Source organism: Nannobrachium achirus, assembly GCF_963921795.1.
Source record: "Nannobrachium achirus genome assembly, chromosome: 13".
In the NCBI taxonomy this organism is placed as follows: Eukaryota; Metazoa; Chordata; class Actinopteri; order Myctophiformes; family Myctophidae; genus Nannobrachium; species Nannobrachium achirus.
In genome coordinates this window covers 21,780,488-21,790,883 of record NC_137833.1, presented here as the reverse complement: position 1 = coordinate 21,790,883, position 10,396 = coordinate 21,780,488, and the positions used below count along the sequence as shown (strand labels likewise).

The 10,396-nt window shown below is 39.6% G+C and overlaps 1 protein-coding gene across 1 annotated transcript; it reads left to right on the top strand.

The window, feature by feature from the left end:
* The first annotated feature begins 535 nt into the window (after nucleotides 1-535).
* plekha3 (pleckstrin homology domain containing, family A (phosphoinositide binding specific) member 3) lies at nucleotides 536-9,230 on the top strand. The gene is made up of 8 exons (XM_080740143.1): nucleotides 536-869; nucleotides 1,121-1,237; nucleotides 2,598-2,747; nucleotides 4,410-4,531; nucleotides 5,052-5,156; nucleotides 5,660-5,703; nucleotides 5,895-5,971; nucleotides 6,389-9,230. Exons 1-8 carry the CDS (start codon nucleotides 830-832, stop codon nucleotides 6,496-6,498), a joined length of 765 nt encoding a protein of 254 aa, XP_080596269.1. The 5' UTR covers nucleotides 536-829; the 3' UTR covers nucleotides 6,499-9,230.
* The last annotated feature ends 1,166 nt before the right edge of the window (nucleotides 9,231-10,396 follow it).

The window sequence follows — 10,396 nt, the reverse complement described above, 5'->3', positions numbered from 1 at the left end:
GAGTACTTTTTCCACCACTGTTTACTTCCGGAGGAGACAGAAGCGTTGCAAACTTCCTTGAAGCATTGAAGATGATCATGGTGCTGCAATGTAGAGAGACTGACGTTTCTGCTTTTGATGTGTATAAATAAAACATTTGTATGTGTGTGTTTGTGAATTGTGATTGTGAAATAATATTCTAAGCATATCAATATCAATGGAGAAAAAAGAGGGGGAAAAAAATCTCTGACAGATATCGAATAACATAAGGTACTTTTTTTGTCCAAATATGTTTGAGACAAATCCGTGTACCTAACGTATACTCTCCCACCGATTAAACATAAGTGTTTTATCACAGGGTTAATATAATTGAATAGCTTTGAAAATAATTATAGTTCTGGTTAGGGGGTTGTACATTATCTCTAGCGTATTGTTACTATGTCAACAGATAAACGAGTCAAACGACGTGCCTCGTAGTTGACTCAAGGAAGAAAGTAACCAATGGTTGCTGCTACAGCTTTGTTGACATTTTCACCATGCAGGCGTCAGCTGACTGCTAACTTATAGCTGCTTATTTTTTTTAGTATATTGATTGTAATTTGAGGCTCAACTATAACCTAGGAGGGGAAAGCTCTCATTTAGTTATTTGTGTGTTCTTATAATGTCAGTGACAACATATACACAGACCAAAGCTGGAAGAATGTTTGGTATGTCAACTGTCGCCTCACTGCTCGCTAGCTAGTAGTATGGTTGTAGATGAACGCCTTTTATGTTCAGTGGTAAACGTGTTAATTAATAATTGGTCAACTAATTAAAATCAGCGCCAGTGAGCCAATGTAGCAAGTGCGCCATGGAAGGAATCCTATACAAGTGGACAAATTACATGACAGGTAAGTCATCTTAGTCCTCTAACTTGTCAGTTCTTTCTCCTTGTTTGCCAATTGAAAATACATTTCTGGTTGTGACATCAGAGTACATGATCTCTAGAGTATCTTGAATATCAATTACAATTATTATAAAAAAATGGTAAATTACTAAACCATCTTTCTGTTTCTGTCTTTTGGTTTCAGTAGTAATAACTAGTACATAAACTGTAACATGTATGCTGTTGATGATGTTAGGCTGTGTTGTGTTTTTCCAGGTTGGCAACCCCGATGGTTTGTCTTACAGAATGGAGTGATATCCTATTATGACAGCGAAGATGACGTCGGTAAAGGGAGCAAAGGATCCATCAAGATGTCTGTCACTGAAATTAAAGGTTAGACAAAAAGGTGTCCAACATTATAGCAGTATTTCAACAGGCTTAAAAGTGTGTGGACCCTCTGAAGGACATGTATTGTTTTGGTGTGTGTTCTTTTTAAATGTAAAAAAACATTGTCACTTGTGTCACTTCGAAACAAAGTGACAAAACCAATCCACTGAACATATATAGCAGGCTGATACCCAGGATAATTTGTTATGATTTCCCATGTCCTTGTAGCAGCCATGGGTCTGAACAATCTGTGCTAGACTGTTTAACATATTTCTTCCCCTCAAGTTGTCTGACACTTGATTGTACATAAGTAATGCCAGAGAGTTTTTGGAGCGGTGTGTGAAACACAGCAGCTCCGCTATAGGCAGAAATATGTGTCCAGTCTCACAAGTGAGAACTGTCCCGTTGAGTTTGAACAGGATCTGCGCATGTGCGCACAGCAGTTACACAACATTTCGGTACCTATAGATAGGCAGAAATGTGTGTCCAGTCTCACAAGTGAGAAGTGTCCCGTTGAGTTTGAACAGGATCTGCGCATGTGCGCACAGCAGTTACACAACATTTCGGTACCTATCGAATTGAGTTCCCCTCCGCCCTGATGCATGGAGAATGATGGGATTTTTTTGTTTCGTTCAGTTCGAACAGGATCTACGCATGCGCGCGCGCGCCACGCACGCACGCACGCACGCACACACAAACACACACACACACACACACCACGTCGCGATAAAAACAAAGGTTAACGGCAGCGAGAGGGAGACGGGGGGAGAGGAGGGAGAGAGAGAATCGTATTTCAGAGAGAGAGAGAGAGAGAGAGAGAGAGAGAGAGAGAGAGAGAGCTGCAAGCTCACAACGCCTCGCGCAAGACGCACATCGAGGTGTTGTCTGCGTGAAGATCAGCTGTTGTGTGTGTGTGTGTAGTCCGTTAATAACAACTAACAAGCATGGTATGTTGGCGTATCTCGAGTCGACCCCCTCTGCTGTCTGCGTCTGCCCGTGATAGCCGTTAGAGTGGAGGCTCACGAAGCATGCAGCCACCGTAGCGAGCCACGGGCAATCAAGAATTGACACATGTCAATATATAAAATAGGTGAAAAAAGTCAGGGACTTTGAACAGTCTATCCAAAATATCTCTGTTCCATCTATTCAGCATGCAGCCACCGTAGCGAGCCACGGGCAATCAAGAATTGACACATGTCAATATATAAATAGGTGAATATATTTATATATTTACCTGGAACTGCTCAAATTCACCGCTCCACTTCGAACCGAGGTTTGATTTTTTTTCCTCCATGACAGAACTGTCAATTGTAATTTCTGCCTTTAGCTTTTGTTTTTATTTTGATATTTCCATATGTTTTGTCAGTACATCCTACAGATCCAGCACGACTGGAACTGATAATTCCAGGAGAGCAACATTTCTATGTCAGAGCTGTCAATGCTGCAGAGAGACAGAGGTGGCTGGTGGCTTTAGGCTCCTCCAAAGCTGGAACATTAGATAGCCTCAAACACAAAGGTACAGCATTTAATTGTCTTGTCATTGTCAGTATGCTAGCCTCTCAGAATCACAATACATTACCCAATTATCTTTGTGCATAAGAGGAATTTGACTTGAATGGTTGCTGTCTGGGTTCATTCAGCAATGTAAAAACAAGGAAAAGGGAAGGGATAGAATATGGAAATATACAATTTGGAGAAAGGTGGTACTGCAGTACAAGTACGTTCCATTATTCGTTTTGGTATATTACTTGTGATACACTATAGGCTTCGCTTGTTGTGGTGTGTGGAGTTAAATGTTTGTTGAGTGTAATTTACAATTCAGGCATTTAACATATGCTCTCTAGAGCTTCTTACAAAGTGCAAGTTTGAAAGTACATGGCAAACAAGAGCTGAAGCTAGTCTTTTACCAAGTTGTTGTCTCTGCCAGGCCAAAGGCCTGGCCTCGAGTGAGACTATGTTTGCACCCTATCTGTGTGTGTGTGTCTGTATCCATTGGCTTGCTCGCAACGCACACACTCCCTGGATGCCGGAGCAGAACCTCTGCCCCAAATCTACCAGGAGGCCTTCAGATTGTGTCCCTGACTGGCCAACCAGAAAAATCATTCTCTTTTGCTACCAGGGGCGGAGTTATGCAGTGGGACAAAGTCCACATTCTTCCATTAATATTAATGGTGAGAGTGTAGTTTTAAATTGATATTTTTATTTTGATAAAATTCTATGATAAATAGGAACATTTTGGAACATAATGGAGTGAATACACAGTGAATATTTGTTGAAATGATAAAATAAATCGCTATGTAGATTAGTCTTGCACAGACGTCTCCTGCTAGACACTGCACTGTGCGGTGATGCGCGGTACGGCCACGATGCGGCGCGGCGCCGTCATAGCGATTTCGATGAGTATAATGAATAAGCTTCAACAAACTAGTTCACATGAACGATATCAATGTAACTAAGAGATTCGATTGGTACATATATTTTAAATGGGCAGAATTACAATTAAAATACATTTTATGTTAAGGGCGAGATTATAGTTCCACAACTTCCTGGTCATTGCGAGTCACCCAAGATGCACTGCGCTCTCTCTCATCTCTGTCCTCTGCCTGTTTCAGAGGATTAAACTAATTAAAACATGTATTTTTGGCGGAAAAAACCCTGTTTTGCAATTTAACTACTGTACTTTTTTGTTCCTTTTTTATTAATATCATGTAGATGTTTTTCTTTTGGTACTTTAAATAGCAATAATGAGGCTATGAAAACGACATGGGGTGGGACGTTTTTCCCATTCACTTCCATTATAAAAATATTCTTCCCTGGCTTTGTTGTCCTACCTAGTAACAGAAAGACATGGGGTTGGACTTGACAAAGAGTGAATTCTTGCAAAACTCATGTTTTGACAGTATTCCTACAGTACAGATTTTGTACAAACATCACGCAAATGTGTACAGACACAGTATCTCTATTGTCATTAAACAACACGGTTCTTTCGAATCAACCAAGGTGCATCAGGCTTGCAGAGTGTTACACGAGCACGATTGGCAGTGTTCAGGGGAGGGTTTAACCATTTAATCATTTAACCAAATAGACCAGTCCCTTATGGGACCACTTGGTTACATTTACACATTCAGAGTTAAATGAACATGAAATGTGTGTTTGTGTGTGTGTTGGGCATTACAAGGTCCAGACTGCCTGAAGACTAAGATGTCAGAAGTGCGTTTGTACTGTGACCTTCTGGTTCAGCAAGTTCAAACAATCCAGTCACAACACAGCACTGACACACCGGTCTCTTCCACATCTGAGGTAATGTGCACACTGGGTCATCAGCTGATTTTGACTGTAAAGCACTTTGAGCTGCATGGTTTTTGTATGAAACATGCTACTGTAGATAAATGAATATTATTATCATTACTATTAGTATTATTATCATCATCATCATCATCACTGCCATCTGGCTTCCAAAGTTTGCAGGGGCCTAGGTAGACATTAGACAACCCGACCTGCGCTCCAAGGAAAGCTGTATACTGTATGGTTGAAATAGCTATGTTGTATTGGGTGTACTTTGGTAACTCTAAAATGCATACCATTAAGTAAGACATATAACAGTTATTTAATAAAATATATATACGTATATATAAAATTATATATATATTTATTTATGATGCTTAGTCAAAAATAAAGTCATTAGTATCACAGCGGGTTAAATTCGTTTTTGTGCAAGCTCCATTTGGTTACATTTGTATCCTCCAAGTTGAACACTGAATGTTTTAATTTGTGGCCATGGAAACCATTAAACTTTGACTTGTTCTCTCTCTCCCTACAGTCGTCTCTCCTCAGTGCTACTTGTTCAACCTTCCTCAGGACTTTAGAGGAGTGTATGGTCCTGGCTAACCAGACCCTATCTCCTGACCTTCAACCTCCAGAGCGGGTATGTACATATGTTTTCTTGCAATTGTGTCTTAAACACATTGACCCTGGCATCTTTACTTTGGGCATGTGCATGTAGTTATAGACTAGAGCTTAAGGAAACGAATAGAACAGGGCACCACTTCTCCATTGAACTCAATGGACTAGTTAGTATATAGGTGAAGATGTGGTGAAAAATTCAAATATTTTCAGAAATGTAAAAAAGAAAAAAATATCAGTTCTACAAGCTCACAACGTGTCACGGTGCAACACTTTCAAACATGTTTGGGGTCATTTTAAAGTCTACTTTGACAGTTTTTAAGTTGTTTGATATATTTTAAATAGATTTTTTGTACAAAATAAGTACACCTAAATGCATTTGAAATTAAATAAAAAATTACTTTTCAGGATTCCAATTTAAACATTCAGGATTGCAATTAAGTGGTCACAGTGCAATGCTTTGTAATTTGCACCTTTCCTGTCTGTTTCTCTGTTTCGTCCCGTTCTGTTTGGCTCTCTGTCTAGATGAAGAGGTCTGTCAGTCACCCTGGAACATACAGCTTTGACGGGTGTGTACAAATGTTTTCATGATAAAACATTTTTAGAGCTTGTTTTCTCAGGATGTACAGAAGTGGTCATAAGTAGAATTTTAGGATAGATTGACTACTACTACTGTGTTAGTGCCATGCAGTTACATCATGCAGTATCAACAGCCAGTTATTCCCTGCTCTTTCCATCCTAATGCAGTGTCTTTTTCCAGGTCAAGTGTTCCTGGTCAGAGGTCCACTCACCGCAGGAACCGGACCTGTTCTGACAGCTCTGTCTATGATTCTGACCGTAAGAGAGAGAGAGAGAGAGAGAGAGACAAACACACACTTCAATGTTCTTTGTGTAAAATGAAATGAACTTACAGTTGCTGTAGCTCTGGAATTTGAATATTTTGATACAGTACATTTACAATTAAACCTGCGTTGTGTGAAATATTTGTCTTTATTGTATTTTTATTATTTATACTTCTAATGTTGCTGACGTTCTAAAATGTTAAACTTTTTTGATTCAGCAATTGACTTAATCCACACGTGTGTGTGTGTGTGTGTGTGTGTGTGTGTGTGTGTGTGTGTGTGTGTGTGTGTGTGTGTGTGTGTGTGTGTGTGTGTGTGTGTGTGTGTGTGTGTGTGTGTGTGTGTGTGTGTGTGTGTGTGTGTGTGTGTTTGCGTGTGCGCGCGTGTGTGTGTGTGCACGCGCGTTTTCCAGGTGTCCTGTCCAATCTCAATGGTGATTCCTGCTCCATCCCTGAGGAAAGAGGGTGTGGTGTGAGCCCAAAGAACATGCCTGCTGACACGGACACTGATCTCTCAATGTAAATTGCCATCCATCTAAATCAACCAAATCCACGTGGATCAGTGTTAAAGGTCGGTACATAAGAAAAAGGTCTGTTTGAAAAGGTCCCAAATGGTTAGTGATGATTCATTGTGAACAATGTGGATGTTTCCATTGATGTTCAGTTCTGCAATGCGGTTACACAGTGAGAGACATGGGAGGTTGGGTACGACGAATAAGATAAACAAATTACTCTGACCCAGGCTTCTTGCACTATGCCTTATTGCCATCCACCTAAAATCTGCTCTGGTAACAGACAGTAGAGGAGTGGTAGGCTGCCGGTTTAGCCTCTGTATCAGCTGCCTGAGATTGGTTTGCATTTGAACCAGACTACATACAGTATGAGTATGTTCACATTTGGTTCCTTTTGGTTTCCGACCTTGATTTCAGATTTAGAGAGAACTGTGAATGTTCATTTACGTCTGAGAGAGTGTGTGCACATACACTTTCAAAGTTACAGAAGGATAAATGAACACAGGATGTTACTGTAATATGGTATTCAATGCAGAGTGTTACTTTTAGCAATTTAAGTCAATGTGCTTTAAGGATCTTCATGAATCCCCCTTTTTGAGTCATGGTAAAATGATTCAGAACAAATCTCACCTAAATCTCTCTCTCTCTCTACACAATTGACCTACTGTAGCTTTAAAGTTTGGCATCAAGGAACTTTACACAGGATTGTTAGATCTTGAAGTGTTTTTCTTTTTTAAAAGATGTTAATATTATCCCCTTTGATTTGAAACGTCTATTATTGTGTATTGTTACAGTTCCTAATATCCCAGTGGACGACTATATAACTACAAGCTGAGCTTGGTCCAGCTGTGTTTGCTCCACCATAGTGTAAACTCAGGAGAGACATTTTTGAGACGAAAGTGGTTTCCCAGAATATCTGCCCAGTGTCCCCTGGGCAGAGTCAAACATTCAATGGAAAAACCGGTTAGTTATCTTAAATATTGGTGTCACCAATAATACAGGTGTTCCCTTTCAACTTGCTGGAAGCTACAAGGTCTCTTTTTCAAAAGGGACCTGGCCAAGAAGGCAGTGGCAGTCAGTAAGTCATAAAGTGAATACTACCAGCAGTGACTGGAAGACCACTTTACCAGTTCTGAAGTGTCCCTTTAACTTCACTTTAACTGTCAATGTTTTTTTGGCACTTTAGAGGGAAAGAAACAAGACTCGGCCCTCTAGTTTGAGGGCAGTAAACAGGTACACTTTATAACTAGGCAGTATATTCCAAACGTTCCATGAAGGCGCTAACAAAAATCTCCTGTCAGTGCAGAGTAGTCAAAAAGTAGCCAAAACTGTTGTAGTGGTGGATGTGGCTTCGTTCCTGACATGGGGTTGTCAATACTATTACACTAACAATGTGCAAGTTTGACTACCATATCTAAGAAAACAGTCCATCTTCCCTTTTATTTGGGGATTCATATACAATGTGAACGGTCTGTGTACAGGGCTCACAGACTGAAAATAAAATGATCATATAAAATGCAAAAGCAAGTGTTTTTGAGTTGTGCTGTCCCTTTTCATTAAGCCCACACCCACCTTTTTAATATGTTGCTGCTGTGTCAAATTTGCAAACCCATGAATTGTACTGCCAATAAACACCCTAAAACTAGAGGCCTTTTTATGTATGTGCTCTGGTAGAGAAGTATGAGTGTTTATCATGATAACATTGGTATTTTAAAATATAAAATTAAATATGAGAAAGGTATTTTGTTTTTTAGTCACTGTGAGATGAAGTTTTAGCGCTCTGTCTAAGGTATTTTTTTACCTTAGCAGAAGTCTCAACCGGTGATCTTCACTGTCCAATTGACACATTGATTGTTCACCATGTTCATTGTATTTGGGACAAGTTTAATCTCTTGTGTTTCTGACTATAATTATGCTCAGTGTACTCAGTATGTTATCAGCTATATACAGGGTTTCACAACTTGTGACTTTTTTTGTTTGTTAAAGAACTGAGGTAAAATTCTCCAGTCTCTCCTTGTAACCTTTCTTTTGTGCTTTCTTCTCTGCCTGTTTGCCCCTCCTTCCAGTCTGCTCTGCTCTTCCAAGCATTGTTTTCTAGAGAGATTTTAAAAGCATTTCAGGCTCAGCACAGAGAGGACTAGGGTGCTTCCTCCTAATGATTGTTTATTGGTGGGTGTACTTTAATAGAAAATAGTTGTCAGTGAAACTGTTCACAACAAGGTCTGTGGATTATCCGAAGTAACCGTGTCATGGTTTCTGGAAAGCGATGTTGACTGTTTCTGATGTTTTTTACTTCTTTGAGTGCCACAACCAAATGACATTTTGGGCTCCATCATATTGGGGTGACCATTGAAATCTATTATGCCAGAATTCTCTATGGCACAAATCTCCCAACCTACATGTCGCATATGGACAGATTTATATGACTCTGGGTACGAGTATATATAAATATCTAAATATATATATAGACTGTATATATATATTATATGTTATTTTATTTTATTTATTTATTTCCTATTTCGGGTGAACTGCCACCAAGTGCGAAGATGTTAGTAGGACTGGAGAAAGGCGGTGCTTTGATTTGTTTCATTGCCCAAATGTAAAGTAGTAATATTTTACCCATGTTTTTTCTACTATGAATCACTGAATGTCAGCTAGCTGCCTGCTTGCCCTGTTCAGTTTGGCCAAACCAGATGAGAGATTTTCATGCCTTAACCATCAACGTTTGTGGTTGTTTCAGATTTTTCACAGTCTAAATAAAAGCTAAAATGCAATAAGAAATTCTATCATTGTCTCACACTTTGTGTTCTTGCATTTGTATAGCTGTGTTTGTGTGAATTTTGTTTCCATTTGATGGAATAGATAAACATTGTAAAAAAGATAAACAAAATGGACTTTGGATCTCTAACCGTCAGGACCAGCTGGTGGCTTGGCCACAGGTAGGCAATTATCTTTTTATAATGAAAGAGAGAATAGAAAGGTGGGAGAGAGTGGGGATGACAAGCACTTTATTACAGCTTTCTGGTAGATGCTAAGTTTAAGTTTAACATAAAAATAAAGGATATTTGCAAGTAGCTAAGAAGTACAAGAGACAATCAGACAAAACAAAAATGTAACCAGAAAATCACGAAGGCAGATGTTTTCTATTGGTTGAGTCGGCTGAGATGCTGGGCGGACCAGAATCCTATCCTACCAGAATGTTATCCTGGTGTGTTTCCTACCTCTGTCTCCGTCTGTCATGCACATTCAGCAACAAGGCACAGACAGACACATGCAGAGACACAAGCCAACAAGCACAGATACGTACACTAATCATTGTACGACATTGGTGACTAATGTGTACAAATGTCACACCTAGTAGGCTACATCCTGGATCCTGGGACAGAGGCAAGGTGCTTTAGTGCAGCTGTACGTCAGTCACTACAGAGCCTCAATCAGTGGGAAGAGGAGCTCACACCACGTAAGCAGCTTTTAACAGATTCTTGAGGTGATTTCTGGTTTCCTGGACTGACTATGGTGGAGGGACACAGGACTGTTGTATCTTTAGAGTTTGTTCTATGTTGTATCTTTAGAGTTTGTTCTATCAAAATGAGCAGGATTTTGCTGGCATCCCTTTTTTGTGAACTTTCTAGAATAGAGAAAATAGCAGATAGTGCTTTGCAGGTTGTAGATTGGCTATTTAGGGCTTAAGTCATTAAATAGGTACATTTGTCACAATTGTAAGGATATGTTTGTGTGCAAACTAGAGTGAGCCCTGGTATGTTGTTTACTTAGATTTAGAACATTCAAATGTATGCATACAAGGAGTGCAACAGACAGTGATACTGTATGTGCAGGATATGGATGTGCGTGTGTGTAGCCTATATGGTATATGCAAATGAACAGGAGAATGAATTTATAAGCCCATTG

Excerpts from the sequence above, each read along its gene's own strand:
- plekha3 (XM_080740143.1), top strand. The coding sequence starts at position 830 with ATGGAAGGAATCCTATACAAGTGGACAAATTACATGACAG. Across the intron at positions 5,704-5,894 it reads GGAACATACAGCTTTGACGG|GTCAAGTGTTCCTGGTCAGA; the intron begins GTGTGTACAAAT and ends GTCTTTTTCCAG. Across the intron at positions 5,972-6,388 it reads CTCTGTCTATGATTCTGACC|GTGTCCTGTCCAATCTCAAT; the intron begins GTAAGAGAGAGA and ends CGCGTTTTCCAG.